This window comes from Microchirus variegatus, assembly GCF_963457635.1.
Source record: "Microchirus variegatus genome assembly, chromosome: 4".
NCBI classification, from domain to species: domain Eukaryota; kingdom Metazoa; phylum Chordata; class Actinopteri; order Pleuronectiformes; family Soleidae; genus Microchirus; species Microchirus variegatus.
This window is the reverse complement of record NC_139805.1, coordinates 12,432,757-12,451,639: the sequence shown is the minus strand read 5'-3', so window position 1 is coordinate 12,451,639 and position 18,883 is coordinate 12,432,757. Positions and strand designations below refer to the sequence as shown.

General features: G+C 37.9%; 1 protein-coding gene across 1 annotated transcript; it reads left to right on the top strand.

Moving 5' to 3' along the window:
- Window positions 1-997: 997 nt before the first annotated feature.
- dynlt2b (dynein light chain Tctex-type 2B) lies at window positions 998-5,454 on the top strand. Its single transcript, XM_083888609.1, has 5 exons — window positions 998-1,117; window positions 2,695-2,828; window positions 3,809-3,878; window positions 4,431-4,494; window positions 5,244-5,454. The coding sequence occupies exons 1-5, from the start codon at window positions 1,071-1,073 to the stop codon at window positions 5,289-5,291; spliced, it is 363 nt and encodes a 120-aa protein (XP_083744735.1). The 5' UTR covers window positions 998-1,070; the 3' UTR covers window positions 5,292-5,454.
- Window positions 5,455-18,883: the final 13,429 nt, after the last annotated feature.

The following is an 18,883-nucleotide window of genomic DNA, read 5'->3' as shown; positions in this document are numbered from 1 at the left end:
CACAGTTGATAAAGACAAAAATACATATAATCAGCAGACAGGAGCAGTGTACATGAGGCAAGGCAATCGTTGACATTTGAGAAACATATATAAGAGAAAGTGAGGTAGAGCCTCCCCTGGGCCCGAACCCCAGCCTACTACTTTGTAGCACCTCAGAGGCAAGTGCAGCACATGTAAAATCTTGAGAAAGCACTCAGAAAGATGCTAAATCTCCACCGAGGCTGCTCGGTTTCCAAAATTGCGTGTGATCGCTGCCAAAATATATTAATTTCTTCCTTTGGCCATAACTACACCCTCAGTGTGTAGTGAATCCTTTCACTACAATTCCTGCATGCTCACAAACAAACATGACCCAAACCATGACCTCCTGGAGCTTGTGATTAATTAAGTCGATTAAACTAAACATGTTTTCTGAAGTAAACCTTAGAGAGGAATAAAGATTCTGGTGTGGTCTGGAGTGATTGGGCACATAATTTTAAATCATCATTACCAGTAGATCATTATGTAATTAATTAATCATACAATTATTACAAATATTATTTATGTGGGGTTATTTGCTTTCAGAAACTTAAAAAAACACTGCAAATTCACTAAAACTTTGTTTTTGATACAAACAAAAGAATAAAAATGAAGAATGAATTGATAACTATGATTTCAAGACAAAGCTGAGTTAAACAATAATGTTTTCAGTCCTGACTTAAATGAGCACACCGCAGGTATTTATTCAGGAAGTGTGTGCCACAGGTGAGGATTAGAACACATCGAAGTGACAAACAAGTGTTTATGTGTCATTTGTTTTTATTAAACAGTTATATTTTATCAGACAGAGGGAACAGTCAATCATAGAGATGTAACATTACCGATTTGTAATGCCGAACAACAGCTGCCCTGATTTGCAAGGATCGCGAAAACCCATATAAGTCAACTCCCATACTTTTATTTTGAAACAGGAAGCACAGAAAATACGTCGCTATGGTAACGGGTAACACTGCACATACTAGCTGGTTAGCTTCAGCGTGCCTCTTTACGAGTCCTCAATCTTATTGAGGCAGAAACTTTAATTATTAACCATGGAGGGATCTGATTCATATCTAATCCGACCTCATCATCATCACAAGTGAGTTGTTCTCAGTGGTAAAACAGCTATTGTAGCGGCGGCTTGAGTTAGCATTTAGCATGTTTTGCACATTGCTAACGACCTGATTTTCACCAGTCACCAAATAAGAGTTCCTCGTGTCACTAGTGACGCTGCTGTGCCACGAGTGTAACTCCTTAAATTAGCGTGAGTTTAAATAACGTGTTTTTAATAGTAGTTTGCGTCAATTACGTCATACGCTCATAATGTTTAGTACTCTATTCACGAACGTGACGACTCATTTGTATCTTAGTTCTATCAAAAACAATCTACAGCCTCTTTGGGACAGTCCGGTCCAGGTTTGACAAGTCTATGTAGGTTTCTGATCTGGATCTGGTCTAAAATCTAGTCATGTCTAGATGCAGAGAAATCTGTGAAACTTTTTTTGCATTTTCACAAATGGGTAAAATGATTCACAAATCAGAAACAGTGTTTTGAAGAATCTACAACCTCTTTGGGAGAATCCAGTCCAGTGGATTTAATTCCATATCACAAATCAAATAATCGTTTTCTGGAGTTTTGGCAGAGTTAAAGTTAATTTCAAATGTCAGCTACATATTGCGTAACAGGAAAAAAAAGTAATCTAATATGCACACAATGCTGTACACACTATATGGAATTGTGTCTCTGATCTTACATATGAGGTAAAACAAGAATGACTTGAACATGTAAACGTTTCACATACACATTTTAGTGTGGGTATTTCACATATACAGTGTTTAACGAATGTATTTGAATTATTTTAGAAATCTTTGAACAACGTGTTTAAATCTACGAATGATATTGTTATTTATTTGGCAAATAACAAACTGAATTCACCTTTTAAAACCCAAAATTTGAGTCGGCACAGTCGTTTCGTCTCTTGAGAAGTCAGATATGAATCAATCATGCATAACATTCAACCACTAACCCACTTTTTTATTCAGTAATGCAAGTAAATAACTATAATCTTGTTTTTGTAAAACAGTAATTTAGAAAATTCATAGATAACAACAAAAATTCAAAAAAAAATTTGCATAAACTAAATATAATTTCGGTTAAAGAGCTTCTTCATTAATCATTACAAAACCATACAAAATGATTTTGATAATTTCCAATGCTGTAGGTGACATACTGTACATGTCTCAGTATAAGGACGTACACTGTATGACATATATGTTACATGTCTTTATTGGTGGCTACTGGGAACATGAAAATATAAACATTTCAAGATATGGTAATGCCACTGTAACACGTCCATGGTATGATGAATATGTATTTGTTTCCCAATACATTAAAAAAAAAAAAAGACAAAGACTTGGAAATAAATTCTGTTTATTAATCAGGAGGATGATGATTTCTGTAGTTCATGTCCACACAGTACTGAGACATTTGTTCTCGCCATTTTGATAACAAAATAACAAAAACCATTACATCCCCATTGGCTACATTATGCACAAGCCTATAACAACCATCACTACGGAACATGTCTACATGTATTATCATGGCCGGCTCATCATTTTATGATCAGTGGGAGCTGATGGAAACTAATTCCCTGTGCCTTGTTGTTGCTCTCTCAGGTTTAAACCAGCCATTGTGAAGGAGTGCATTCGTGAAATTGTGAGGGAGCGACTGTCTGGAGTCCAGTATGACCCAGATCAAGTCCCAGAGCTGTCCCGCTCACTGGCAGACTGCATCAAGGACAAAGTGAAGAGTGAGTCATTTCATTTTACATGACCATGTCCTTTTAGGATATTTATGCTCCCTATTGTAAGTCGGCCGACTAATGACACTCTTGATTGATGTGACTTGCAGTGAGGAATTCTCATGAGAGGGGACAAAATGCAGAGTGAATATAAATGAATCCAAATATAGCTTACAGGATTGATATACAGCGTCAATCAGATATAGATCAGTCAAAGTCCAACTAATAAAATGAAGGGCTCTGCAATATGACCCAAAATGTTATATTAATAAAGATAATTAGATAATTATTAAAGATGTAAAAAAAAAATTCTCCCACTGAAGAAACTGGTTAATTGTGGTTTTAAATTTATTCATGGCTTCAGAACATAAGGAACACTTTCAAATTCGCACATTTGAGATTAAAACATTCACAGTGGCATGCTGCTACTTTATTAAAATGTTTTACTTGTATTGTGATATCTGCAATTTTGCGTCAGCATGTTTTTTCACTCGCCACCTCTGCGCCTGCCCACCAGAAGTTCTTGGACATAACCATGAGTTGGACACCTTCTCCCCACACCCAGCTGCTCGCCTTGCATAACGCATGCTTTGCATGTCGTTTTGTTTATGGCGTCCTGCTATCACTATTTTCCCGTGCCTTTCTTATCTGCACCTCCTTACTGTTGCACAAAAAAAAAAAAAAAAAAAGAATAAATATCAATATAGTTCGAAAAAACATGCTATGAATGATTGTGGTGGTCGGAGGGGCCGTTTGGAGCACATTGGCAGCCACGCTTCCGTCAGTCTGCTCCAGAGCAGCTGTGGCTACAAGTAGCTTACCACCACCAGTGAGAATGTGTTAATTAATAATTAATAATAGCCAATTTGTAAAGCGCTTTGGGTGTCTAGAAAAGCGCTCTAGAAATGTAATTATTAATAATAATAATAATAATAATAATAATAATATTGTCTCCTGAAAGTATTTGCATCATTTCTCGTCCTCAACAGATGCTGGATTTGACAGATATAAGCTTGTTGTGCAGGTGGTCATTGGAGAACAGCGGGGGCAGGGAGTCAAGTGAGTGATCAATTGATGCTGCAGACAAATGACAAACTGTCACAGTTTATGTTTTGTAGCACACTGTTGTTCTGGGGAAACACAGGTGGACAATTTCTATTCACAACATTAAAGAATAAATCTATGTGTCTGCTGTCATATAGTAGTATTGCTGTAAAAATACTGTCAAAGCCAAAATGTCACACAAAATGTAGTAGTTTTGTTTACTTGGTTTTGTTCTGTGTAGTCAAAGTATATTTCTGAAATCCAGAAAATTGAATTGTGAGCCATTTAACGAACGTTTCTATTCACTAAATGTTTCCTGATTGTGTAATTATGGCCTTAAGATCGTAATATTTCAGTAACAGTAGCTAACCCTGGCTTAGCTGTTCACATTTGCAAACATTGTTTTGTGGTACAGGTACTGACTGAGCTGTATTTTGTATTTATGACACAAATACTTAATCATTTAAGGTTTTCAAGACAAGGGTTCCAATGTATTTCAGTGTATTGTCCATGACTTACAGTGTTCGATCTGATCTCTGGTCTGTGCTATTGTGTTTTTCTTTTCAGAATGTCTTCCAGATGTTTCTGGGATGCCGACACAGACAATTATGCAGAAGATCTTTTCATGAACGTAGGTGCTTTTGTACTGTTTTTTTGTGTTTTTTATTCTTTAGTCTTAGTCTTGTTTCAAATGTCCTTATTAGTCTTAGTCATATTTAGTCATTTTTTAGTCAGTTTTAATTAGTTAAGACATTATTTTCTTAATAACAAGAAACTTTCAGTTATTTCTGAGAATATTTCCTATTATCCTTTCAGTCAAATAGTGTTTCACACTTCTCAAATATATTTATTAAATGTCATGATTGCCAGAAAAAAAAAATGCACTTATCAATACAGCTTTGATAAAAGTGTCTGTTTTTGCTGATTTAAGAGACACATTTACATGCGATGTACTTGTTCTGACTTATGTATTTTATTTTGAACTGACACATTTCAAAAGCTGGAACTGTGGCAGAAACCTCCCGTGTTCTTGCTCCATGTAGATTTGTGTTGCAGCAACAGCACGCACCGTAAATGAAGCGGCTGCACACAAACTCATTCGACAGTTTGAAGGCGTAACAGCTGGATACATTCCTCATTTTGTTTGACAAAAATAAGGAGAGATTTTGTCTTAGTTTTTAGTTCATGTGTCAACAAAAGTGAATGTTATCATAGTCTTAATCAGTGCTTTAGGACATTGGTGCAGTCTTATACATGAATTGGTTGTTGATGAATATATTTCGTCTCGTCTGACGAAATCAACGCGGCTTTGTACTTTGTACGCACCTGTTTACATGTGCGGAGACCATTGGCTCAAACGCTCTGTTTCTTACCTTTTAGGAGAGCTTGTTCTGCCTGGCAGCAGTTTTCGGGAGCTATTATTACTGAAGATGAGATGACGGACTAGAGGAGGGATGGCAGAACTCTTTTGGATGGAAATAGGTGAGGTGAACATCTGCTCACTTCCAGCATTTTGGGCCCATAATGCACTGATCTGCAGTAATGTAAATGCTACATTTTAAGATCAGAACTGATGAAATTCAGTGCAGAAAGTTGCATATCCGTACATGCCAAAGGTGTTGGAAAAAGTGTTGACAATGTAAGTGTGGAAATCCTCTGCTAGAAAAAGCAAGATGAATTGCACACCAGTGAACTGCATACAGCAGGGGTCACCAACGTGGTGCCCGCGGGCACCTGGTAGCCCGCGGGCAGCCAATACGGTGCCCGCGGGCTCACTTCACTTCACCTCACTTGCATGTATCCTTATGATCTGTCAGTAAAATATCTTTGATATTGTTTATAAAAACTGGTAATCGTTAGGAGTAAGCACTGGAAGGAATGTGTATGCAGTTGAATGCATAATATTAATCATTTAAATGGTAAACAAACAAAAAAATATTATATGGTAGCCCTCCATATTATTTTTTACCCTTAAGGTAGCTCTCTGACTCAAAAAGGTTGGTGACCCCTGGCATACAGTGTACTGTATTTTGATCATGAATTTAAATACCTAAAAAAGCAAACATTTTTACTTCAAGGGATTAACAAGTTAAAATACCTCTGACTTTATTTCCAAGACATTTTACAAAATAATTAGCAGACCTGGCAGATTAGCAGATGTATTTTTGTCTCATGTTTCCCAGCACTTTCAGCTTATGAAACTCACTAAAAGCAACTGAATAATGGAGTACAAAGTGACTCAGCAGTACAGTAGAGGTCAGTATTTGTCTCCTGTTGTTAGCATCATAACACATATAACAATGGGCCAGGTACTTAGAAACCTGATTTTTATTTGCACTGAAGGTTGAAATTAGGTTATTTACAATGGCAAGAAAACAACTCAACCTTACTGCTCACACGCTGCTCTGTTTCCAATATAAAAGACAGGAAATATGCTCAGGTTTTGTTTGCATATTTTCTAGTGCCTGCTTACAAAGAAATCTCAACAACCACATAGTTTTTTTTTAGCTTCCAAACCTCTGTAGCAGTATGGGGTTATAATCACAATCTGACTTCCTTTCAGCCCTGTTTTGAATTCACTCCCCTGGAGTTTGAGAATTTGATCAATTTAAATGCGACACAGACTTACTTTGTGAGATGGAAGCCTCCATAAAGCAACACCCTTGCCTGAAGTATTATATGAAAGGCTTATTCTCAGGCTCAAATACCAAAACAAGTTATTTGAAAGCAGTTATAGATTAACACAAACATACTTGTCATCAATATATTCAATGTCTGCCATTAAAACAACATGTTACACACAGGTTTTCAAGATGCTTCGTGATCACTCCTATCACTTGCTCATGCATCGCCGACAGAAACATTAGAAATAGCCAGCAGGAAACTTTGGATAAAGTTGTGACTGGTGATGAGTCGGGGTTGTCCACTTTATAGAACTTGATCAGTTCAGATCAGCTGAGACACATAAGGTCTAGTCTGATTTGTCAGCACATACTCTTTATGATTAAACGGGATAAAAATTATATCCTGTGTCCACCTGACAGGAGATATTAAAGTTAGAAAAATACTGACATCTTAATGCCCATCAGCCGGAATTAATACTGTATGCATGGTTTAAGAGAAAAGGAGTGCTGTCAAAGACATCCTGACGACTACCACCAGTTATTAGTGTAAATTATTCATGCTGCGTTCTCTTGATTAAAATGAATTCACTGACCTTTTGGTCGCGAGGGGTTTTACTCCGAAACAGAGCCAATTCATTTTTTTTCTTAGTTGTTAAACAAGAAAGTTATATCAATCTGCAGCAAGTGAAAAAGGTTTACATTTATGCAGATGATCTAATTATTGAGGAGCCATCACACTTAATTAGATCTATGACTGTTCCTAGGTTTCCTGGTAGAGTTTTTTTTTTTTTATCTCAGGAGAAATTTGTTTCACAATAAAATAAATGACTATAACAATGTTGATCTTTTTGAGGTCAGAGTTTTTACGTATGATATTTGCACTGTAATTTTACCAGGACATAAGAAAATGCATTAGATATTTGTTGCAGCATGTTGATAAGAGTTTTGCTTTTCATATGTTTTTGTCATATTTTTTCATTGTTTTCATTTTATTTGGAAGAAATGATGACAGATCTTTGCTGCTTATTTAACCTAAGATTTAGACGTGTCAAAGGTTGACTATGTAAAACTTTTCAGTTAACAACACATCCTTCAATAAATAAATAAATACTGTTTACCACTATTTTTGGTTATATGAAAACTCAACTAATTGTTCTTCTCCATATTTAGTTGGTGAAATTGAAACGCCTGTCATCAGTTGGACAAGGAGGCATTTTCATATATTCTTGTGTTTTGTTAGTCTAAATTTTGCAAACTAGCTTCCAGAAGGAAAACAAGATGCTTTTCAGACTCTCTCTATATATAAAGAGTAATGAGACGGAAGGGAGCAACTGCAGTGATCCAGCTTATCTGCATCAATTAGTCAAATGACTCACACTTTGATTACATGGAGAGGCCAAAGTATCACACTCTGACAAATAACTAATTATGGCAGTGGTAGGTCTTATCAAACTACCGTGTAAGGTTTATTATATGCATGTTGTGTAGGCATGAGATGGGATTATGTGATACTCGATATCAGCATCTGCCAGATACTGGTCAACATCACTGGACCAGATGTCACCAAAAATAAATAAAAAAAAAAAAATGATATCATCTATAAACCCTTATTATCACATAGATGCATAGATGCTTCTCACAGCACATGCCGCTCCACCATAATGTGACCAGAATGTGAGAGAGATGCCGTCTGTCTCTCTGCAGTAATTGTGTCAGCTGCATGGAAGATAAATGAAAAGGGTGTTACATTTTTTTTGTGTGTGTAGATTTTAAGGAAAAACTTAAAATATAAAGCAGCAGCTGCATTTAGCTGAGTTTGTTGTGAGCTGCTTATTTTTTCCTTTATGGAAGCAGAATATTTGTTACACATTTGGAGCTGTCTGTTTTTGAAGTGTCTCATTATGGCAACACACACACATGCACACACAGATATAATTTAAAAAAAAAATCCCCACTCACCCACTTGGACAGACTTGTGTGTCCTCCAAGAACTACCAGATACCTGGGAGCCTGAGTGTTCTGCACAGTATCTTTGCTGTTCCTAGGACTACACTCTCCTGGACAGAGATCTCAGAGATGTTGTTCCTGGAATCTGTTGGAGCCACTCTCCCAGTTTGGAAGTTATAGCCCCTAGTGTTCCTATAACCACTGGGACCACAGTTACCTTTATTCCTCACATCATCTCCTCTAGCTCCTCTTTCAGCCCTTGATATTTCTCAAGGTTCTTGCGTTCCTTCCTATTGATGTTGGTGTTGCTTGGGATTGCTTCATCTATCACTACTGCTCTCTTTTGCTGCTTATGGACAACCACTATGTGCGGTTAATTAGCCACCACCAGTTTTTTTCTGTCTGGATGACAAATTCCCATAGGACCTTAGCCCTGTCGTCCTCAACAACCTTTGTAGGTGTCTTCCATCCTGACCCTGGGACCTCCAGTCCATACTCAGTGCAGATGTTCGTGTACACTATTCCAGCCACTTGGTTGTGGTGTTCCATGTACACATGCTGTGATGTGCTGCACTCTCTCCTGGGCATCTTTTACACAGCTTACACTTGGGGTCCTGTCTGGTGTGATAGATCCCAGCCTCTATTGATCTTGTGCTAGAGCCTCTGTGCTGTATTTCAGTCTGGTTTTATTCACCCATTGGTATATCAGCCACTTCTTCAATTCGACAGTAGAATATGACATGTAGGCAGGGGCTTGTCCCTCTATGTTTGCACCTCTGGCACCTCCTCTCTGCTACTGGATTTCAGCTGCCTAAGGCATTTACTTAGCAGGTCATCATTGGGAGCCATCTTTTTGATGTATTCTTGGATGTTAGTTGTTTAATCCTGGATAGGGGCTTTGACACTCACTGGTTCTCGGCCTCCTTCCCTCCCCTTAGTGAACAACCTCAGTGTCCTGGACTTAGGTTGGAACTCTCCGTGCTACTTGAGTTGGAACTCTCCATCAGTGGCCTCTAGTTCTTGCTTTGGCCAGGCAATTTTGCAAACAGGGTATCTTATTATTATTATTATCGATTGGCTGGATCTTGGTCCTACTATTCAGCTGGCTCTTTAGGACCTGTCGATATTTAGCTGTGGTAGATCTTCTTACATGGTTTTCATTTGCTTGTGAGACCTCAAGGTATTTGTAGCTGTCTTGAACATCAACTCTGCCTTGAAGTAGTTCCATTCCCTCAGTTCTGATCGTCTTCTGTCTTTTTGATATCTTTCAGCCACATTGATCAAGTGCAAATGATATTTCAATGTCTTCAATGTCTTCGCTGTCAGAGAGTCCATCAAAGAGTCGATATCCCGCTCAGCTTGAGATCATGCATGCATGTAGAGGAGGTGGCTGATTGTTGTCTCACTTCACAATCAGTATTATATTGGATATAACCCATATCATTTTTAATGTAATGTTATTTAATCTGTGACCCTGCAGGGCAATACATGTTATATTTTCCCATTATCTTGAAAATCAGCTCATCTTATCTTCCACATATGCAGAATCCAGACTTGGGTAGCTATGGCAACAGCCATTGGGGAATTGGCCAGCTGGACACTGTCGGTGGTCACCGCTATCTTTGAGACACACAATGATCTACTGCATGTAGTGACCTGTGGAAATAGTCGCTTCATCTATGAGTCTTATGAGTTAAAGGAGAAGAAAATTCTTTTTCATACACAACCCTTATGGTGTTCTAGTCAGATTGCTTGTCTTCTGTTTGAGCAGGCTGTGAGAAATGTGTGTCTAAATTCTTTATGATGGTGTTTGGTTTGGTTCATGCTCTTGAAATGTAAGTTGTGATTTTGATGTATTTCAGTGTAAATTCACAATGACAGATACCGACTATTAAAAGTTTGCCACTTACAGTAAGGAGCAGTGGTCATGGTGACTTCTACAAACCCTATTGTTCTTAGCTCTCTACTGCTCTGGTTGTCTTTTGTCTTGGAGACAATGTTATGTGTTTTTGACTACATGCAGTGAACATTGTACCAGACTTCATGAGTGAAACTGACACATTTGTTACATTTGTGAGAGTTCTTCAAATCAGTCCAATCTGCATATAAACCATTAACACATACTAATTTCAGCTTGAGGTTAAGGTGCAAAACTTGAAATTATCAGATTACGGGAGTTGGTGACATCTTGGTACTTCATTTTGTTTATGGTCGCGGTATAAAGAAAGTACTGGCATTCGTTCATGATGATGTTCCTCTTCCTCATTGTGAACATGTGCACATCTCTGGGTCTTTTGTGTACACAGTCGAGCATGGTCAAACATTCTAAACAGGCGAAGGTGAGAAAACATCTTTATATTCAACCAAACGTTGAGCAGAGTTTTCACTTGTTATTGCCCACATAAGACACTCGAACACAACTCGGATATTGTACATCCCTTCCAGAAGTGAAAGAATGGTCCAGTATATGAAAAAAGGCCTCATATGAATCCATATTGACCAGGATGACTAGAAACTCGACAGAAATTTTACCACAGTGCAGTATCTGCTGGAATGTCTTATTTATCCTTTTATTTTGAGTTTATGGACAGGACCGTGTTCCTCACTGTTGTGGACATTTGATTATTAGGTGAGCCAACCAAGGAGGGAGTTTCTGGAGTCAGAGATGAGTGAAGTTTAAAAGCTTTATTGGAAGCAGTTTTTCATTCCTTATTCCCATGAACCCATGCCAATTAAGGTGGTATATTGATTTTTTTCAGGGAATTTGCTCACCTCCTGAGCCTTAATTTACTGGCTCAATGCCAACAGATTTACCGAAATACCTGCCATTCAGAACATAAGCCAGAGCTCTGGGAGCAGAAGACCACACAGAGGAATTCCCTTTACTGTCTATAGATATAAGTAAATGTAGTTGAGTGATGTTGATGGGAACATTCACGCCAACCACCGTGACTAAATAAATGTAATGGCTGAGCTGTTTTTGTAACGTTTGTTTACTCTTCCATCACCTCTGCACACATCCAGTGTCACATTTCTTTACAGTACCCACTTTGATGCCATCGTTGTTTTCTCATTTTGTAATTTGTAACGACAGATGGAACATCAGCGTGTAATACATATCCCTCAATCATTAAGCTTGATGTCTGAGTGCTTTTTAGTTTGATAGTTCATGTTTTAAATATATCAGTGGAGGAGTCATCTGCAGAGATTACTGCATCCCTCACCACTCATTATGTCTTCAGGGTAACTGTGCTTTATCCCCTTTTATTTTATAGTTAATAAGATTCATTGGTGCATGTTCTTCGTGAATATGGCTCCTCATGTCGTTTTCAAGTTGCCATTCCGTTTGAGGATTTGCATATTACCAAGCTTATGCAAATCAATCAAAGCAGGCAGTGGCAAAGAAAATGTCACCTGCCCTTTATTCATTTGTATATAATTTGTCCACAAATGTCATTTTGACCTTGAAAAATGATGCTTCTGTCCACTCTGTCATTTCAAAATGGTTACAAATGTGTCTGATATTTTTAGTGAACTGACCTTTACTGAACATGAACAAAACTAAAACTGACTATAGTCAATGAGGCAAATGTAAGCTTCTGACAAATATAATTCCAAACCTTCATTTTCCTGAGTAATAATGTAATAAAATTTGCATTTATTGGGATGTGGCCTGACATTCAGCTTGCAATGATCAGCAATGCTTGTGAGGGGGAAAAAAAAGCTCAACCAAGGAGGTTTGTACACAACCTGAGACAAATTCCAGAACAAAAATGTCCTCAAAGTCCCTCATTAAGTGTCTTATTTCATTTAGCCATCAATGAGCAAATCAACATTTTTATCGATACATTGCAACTACCAAGAAGTTTAGATACACTATAGAGAGTGAATGGAATTAAATGGAATAAACACATTTGGGACGAAATCCTCAGTGGAAATGTTGTAGTGCTGATCAGTGAAACTGAGACATGTGGCTTCTTTTCATACGTCATGTCTTGTCTTGGGAAAGTGCAGATAATTAGCAGAACAATGTCAATGACTCTCTCATTTTCCGTTTCCCAGAACCTTACAATAATAATTAAACTCCTTCTTAGATATATTTATAAATCAGCAGTAATTAGAGCACTGCAGGATTTGCGTGAATGCAGTCAGTGCAGGGCTTAGCATAATTTTCTGGGTACATATTAAGAACTGGTAGTTAGCATGATTATATGTTTATTTGGTGAAAAATAAAAATTGCTTGCCGTTTGTGTGTAGTCGAACACAAAGGATGATTTTTACCAGCGTTTTCTAACATATTGATTTTGTACCTAGAATTACTGCCTTGCAGTTGGATGCCTCTACCAACCAGTTTAATTTCAGCAAGTGCAGTTTGGTTCCCTTCAAGGTATTCCTGGAATAGTGTTATCACTGCAAAATATATAAAATAAAGTGACGGTGTCCGTAACCAACGACATTAAACCGTACAATTTGAAGTATTTAATCGTTACATTGTTTTTATTGTCTTCTTTATTTTGGTCCGATGTAATGAAATTCCCTGGTATATTGTTATTGGTATATTCTATTCACAAGGGTGAGGTCACCCTGAACGTGGACAGCATAGAAACTTATAAAATGGCAGTGGTGCAGTGAGGAGGCAGGATAAAAGTAACAAGGAAAGGTGAAACACGTGTACACAGCATTAGTAGCAAATTTGAATTCATGCACAGTTCAGGTTTCAGGATGGGAAACACAGAAACAGGACTGACAACAGCTATAATGATGTGGTCTGTACTAAACTGTTAGCATATTAGATGATGCAGAAACCTAGATGCCTTTATATTTACATTTTACACAGTTGTACAACATTTTTACAACAATAAAGTGAGTTATCCACGCTTCAATAGTATTTCAGCATCACTATGCAATGAAAACATTGTCTTTCAAATCTAGAGCTCTTACAGAAGTTGTGCTCATGCGTAATTTAATCACTATGACCGCTTCATTATTTTAATAACCATGCATGTGTCAGCTTGACTGAATCTGACTATAAATGTTTGAGGTCATAAATGTCGTTTTGATGAAACTAAGCTCTTAAATTATAATTGTAGACCTTTGAGTGTGGTGATATTTTTTTATCTTGTTTTTTTACCTCCTTGAAAATTAGGTTTTTATGAGATTAATGTGTTTTGTTTTGGAACAAAGACAGCAAGATGGGGCTGTATGTTTCTCATTTAAACGTCCCGATGGGAATCTCACCTCTAAGATTTGCTACATAATCCCTCATTCACTTGGGGAATGGAAGAGTTTGACAGCCCACTTTGTTGATTGCATAATTATCCATCCATCCATTAGTTACACCGTTTTTTTCTTTGAGGGCAGTGGGGGAGCTGGAGCTGGAGCTTTTCTCAGCTGACATTTGGCAGAAGGTTTCCAGGCTGTCTATCACAAGGCAAACATAAAAATACTACAAAAACCTTCATGTCCATTGTTTGTGTAATTGCCTACTGCAGAATGTATCATATACTAATTCGGACCAAGGTGCAAGTGTAAGTTGAATACAACTGAAAGTTATTTATACTTCAAAGAAAGAAATGTGTCTTTTCTAATAGCTCCTTAGGAGACAAGTACTATTATTATTATTATTTAATTAAATGGTTCTCTTACAAAGCTGTTTGTGAATCACTGATTATCAGCAATCGTTTGAGAACATGGGTGCATGCGTATCCTCACCCTCATGCTCAGTGAGACATTTACTGGTTTCTATAGCAACATAACATGTATGATAACTGAGCCACATAAGCCAAACTGGCAAACTGCCACATTGGAGCATTTGTTGTAAAGACATTTATCATGAAAACATTTGCTTGTGATGAGCATTTTTTTTTATTATTATTCCTGAGTCCATTTATTTGTGAGGTGATGTGTTAATTATTTTCTTACAGTAATTATGTTGCTGTATATCACTTCACGAAGTTGAGTCCAAGTATATATATATATATATATTTTCCATTAGCAGGAAAGTATGAGCTAAGATCATCTTTACAAAGCTGTTTGTCAATCATGGAAACCAAGGGAAATTAACATAGTTCAAATATATATGAAATAAATATATTCCAAGACGTTTCAGCAGTGCTGTCGCTAAATACACCAGACTCCTCTGTTAAAAAAATAGTTCGGAATTTTGGACATAAGACCTATTTTCCAACTCAGCCGGTGAGATGGAGACGTCTGGAGACATTTTCAAGAAATTTCATTCAGTTCTTCTAGTTGCCGAGTTCGCTGGTGCTATGGCTAGCGCAAGTCAATCGATGTACATATCTGTGTTGATAGAATAATATTTGAAACAAAACTAACCTCGCGTCGCATGAGTTTTTGAGGGACTACTTTCTCAGCAGCAGCGGAATCAGTCCGCCGTTGCCATAGCCTAATAGGAAGTATGACGTGCTGCTGAGACATAAATCCTTCGAATTGCAAGGTTGGTTTTATTTCAAACATTCTATCAACACAGATATGTACATTGATAATCAGCCGTTACAATTGATTTGCCTCGGGTCCAAAATTCCGTACTATCCCTTTAAATGTTGGAGATTAACCTACGTTTTCAGGATTGTTAAGTCTTGTTAAAGCGGAACTAGACCGGAAGTTCCTATTATCGCTGTTTTTTTGGTGTGTATCTGCATCATTACCTTGTTTATGAAGCCCTGACGGTTCGAAACAAACAGTTCAGCCATTGCTGAGAACGTTGTGTTTTATTGTAATCTCGGGGCTCAACGAGATTACTGAAAATCCCGTAATAGTTACGTAAGCAGCGGTTCTCCTGAACAACCGATCGTCCTGCTCCGGGCGGTAGTCAGGGCACATCCGGTTACGTACATTGAACCGCAGAAGAAGAATAATGTCCGTTGTGGAGGTGTTTCACGAGCAACAGTGTCTTCTGACTCTGGGTCTGACTCCGGTTTAAAGTCATAAAAGGGACTGCGGCGGGGAGTCGTGACGAAGCTATTTTTAAACACTGTTAAAACAATGTTTTGATAATGAGGAGCAGTGCATCCGCCGTTCCAGAGGGGGGCGCTGCGCTTCTGAGAACGGATGTGCTGGATAGTACTGGCCAATCACAAGACTCTGTCTTCTGGGGGTGAAAGTTCACTCTGAAATCTCGCAGCAGAAAAATACTGTCAGAAAAGAGGATTTCTATCGGCTCGTTTACAGCAACTAGGAGGTTTTTGACCATAAAAACAAGTTAATATATGTAAGTAGACCTCCATAACTAACATAATATGTGCAACAGGACCACTCTATGTGACCTTTAATTGATCTTCAGTTTAGCATTGATCTGTTTGAGTCTTGTGCCTCTTCCTGTGACCAATCAGTGGATGACAGTCTGACAACATCACATTTTATTATCGGCTCAGCTCGCGTGGAACCTTGCCAGAGAAGGTTCTAACAAAAAATACCAGGTACTATCGCTAATGGAAAAGCAAAATAACGTTACTGTGCCGAGAAGAGTCGCGCAAGTTGAAACACGCCTTTAGTGATGTGCCAGCGCATTAATGAAACCTCATTTTTCCATCTGCACCGTCTCCTCTTAGGAGAGCCGGCTATAAGATCACTGGAGTAGTTCAGTAGTGGCTGGTGTTGATAATCTATCTGGACGATGAATCCAGGGGTTTTAAACATCTGGCGCTACTCGAGACCGGACAACACACGTTAATCAACATTTCTGCAAACATGCCAGCATTAGTAATCGGATTTATATTTCAACTTCAACCCTTTGGGTAAGATACTTTAAGAACCATTCATGTGGTAAAAGACATGATGGGTCATAATTATACATGTAGCTTTGAGTCATACAATATGTTGACAATAATTTGTGAAAACACATCTTTAGGTTTAATCTGCATGTTTGTCCCACACTGCTCTGTAATTTCATGCTCAAGGTAATAGACTGAGAAAAAGCAGAAACTCTTACTTTGTTAAAATATGTAAATTGAAGCCTTGAGGCAATTACACCAATTGAAGGACCCTGATTTTTCATCCAAGGACAAGATGATAACTTGATGCCTCCAAGATATTTGCGCCAAATGTCTTAACAATTTCTTGCTGTTGATGGCTACGCCTATGCAATAGTAGCCTGAGTGAAATATTCATGAGTAGATGACGTGTGCACCGTAGTACGTGCGGGTATAGCTTAATGATATGCTTTGTCTCGTGAGCCTGCGGCTACAGGTAGGTAAATGAGCAGTGCACAACTATGACGTGATACGATTAGATCAGGGGTGTCAAACTCAAATACAGAGTGGGCCAAAATTTAAAACTGAACAAAGCCGCGTGCCAAGGTTGAACAAATTAACCTTTTAATAGGGACCCAAACAAGTTTTGCATTGAATATTGAACAAGCAAGGCTTATATAACTTTATAGTGACATGCAAAATCGAGTTTCAAATAATAATAATAATAATTAAAAAATATCAATGTCATATCAAATAAAACTAAATAAAAAATTGAATGCCTCTATTTGCAGCCTTCTGAGGTAAATATCAACATTAACTTTTTCCACAAGCTAATAAATTTGAAAATACCGCTATACTGACCATCAAAGTCGCCAAATCGCCGGCTAAATTCAGTGCGATTGCCGCTGTATAAAACGGCGGGCCAGCTCTAATGTTAATTTGATATTGCCTCAAGGGCCAAATGAAATTACACGGCGGGCCAAATTTGGCCCGCGGGCCAGAGTTTGACACCCATGGATTAGATCTTGAGAATGGCAACATGGATAATGAAAAACCTTTAATTTTTGATGTTGTTTTTTAGCCCGTATATTAGCATTATAAGTCACCCTGTAAACACTGTACACTGAAATGTGTAATGCTCTCATACATTTCCTCAGTAAGAGAGGATGGCTTTAATATTGTATTTTTCATTTATAGGTTTATGTTTGGTTCATGGTCTAGAGTGGAGCTGTGGAGTTGCAGTTGTCAGACCACACGTACAGTATGTGCTAAATGTTGTCCTGGTTACACAGTCGATATCTGAACATAACTTTGCCGCCTGCAGCAAAAGAAAGGACTGCTGTAAAATGGATTGTTAAAGACCACACACCAAGTTCAAAATGGAAAAGCTTTTGAGCCTTTGAAGCTACAGTGCCTGAACGGATAAACAGCAAAAGGAGACTTTTAGATGAGTTTCACTGCATTTAGTATAGAGGAAAAAGGAATTCATTCACTGACAAACTGAATGTGTGTGTGGAAGGAGTGGTGCACTGACCTTTATGTTTTGACTTCATTACATGCACTGTGTTTAGTTAATTTCTATTGAATGTATCTTGCTCACCTCTTTAGCTGTGCAACACGCAGATTCAGCTGATTAGCTAATTAAAAAGAGAGCAGATAATATTGTACCTCAGATAAAAATGTAGCTGTAGCAGTAGAAGAAGTGGATCCTAGTGGATCCACTGAATAGGGTCAGAGACAACATGTTTCATTCTCTCTCGTTCCTCTGCATATTATGAGAACTAAAGTTTAAATTAAAGCTTTAATTTCTATAGGTAGTACTCCCGTGTGAGTATAATTCTAGTCCTCTTACAATGCAACAGCAGTAATGACTGCGCAAATACAAGTGGTGTACGCAACATGGATGATAAACTGTAAGCATTGTTAACTGTTACCTTGATGCCAATGCTGTGATGCTTGGCTATTTTCACCTTCACAGTTCCTCATTTGTAGTATTTTCTGCAGCTACGCAACCACAGAGAAATCTGCTTCCTTGCACAGTGGCTCAGTCATGCCCAGCGTGCACGTGAAGACATGATGGAGAATATTTGTAATTCACAGGTCAAATTCTTTTTTGGACATTTGTGTTCTTTCACTGTTTGTTAAGGGTTTCTCTATAGGGAAAGGGCATTTCTGTGTCTCTTGTATATCTTTTCTTAGTGTGCCTCCTATTTTGGTTTTTCTACATTCTTCTTGTGTGTCATTTTTGTTTGAACTTGAGTGTGAATGTTCTGCCACGCTTACATAATACTCTCGGCCAAATCTTTCTATACTAGTCCTAAAAAAGTTATGCTGATTGTCACTGAACCGTGAAAACATGACTAAGATGACACTATTGGAAGTACTGTTGCTGAGCTATTGCAAGTTTTAACAAGGTCATCTCCCAATACATCAAATGTTTAATTATCACTTAAAATCATCTTAAGCCGCAGACTCTGCTCAACCAACACCTCATGTGAATTCGTAATTCTCAAAAAGTACAGATCGTGGTGGTTTACGAGTTCAAGATCTTGACATTTCTTGAGTCGGCAGCATTTCATTACTTTTGAACATAGCCTTAAGAAAGTGTTAAGACTCTAATGTCAGCCCTGGGATAGTGTAATGACATTTCCAAAGTGTCAGAGTGTGAATTATGAAATCTGCTTCGGGTCATGATGATGTAAAGGGATATATAGTCATCCCTGGCTTTGTTACATCA

Bases quoted from the DNA above. Each gene is read 5' to 3' on its own strand.
- dynlt2b (XM_083888609.1), top strand. From the start codon at position 1,071: ATGGAGGGATCTGATTCATATCTAATCCGACCTCATCATCATCACAA. The intron at 1,118-2,694 runs GTGAGTTGTTCT...TTGCTCTCTCAG, and splicing joins CGACCTCATCATCATCACAA to GTTTAAACCAGCCATTGTGA. The intron at 3,879-4,430 runs GTGAGTGATCAA...TTTTCTTTTCAG, and splicing joins CAGCGGGGGCAGGGAGTCAA to AATGTCTTCCAGATGTTTCT.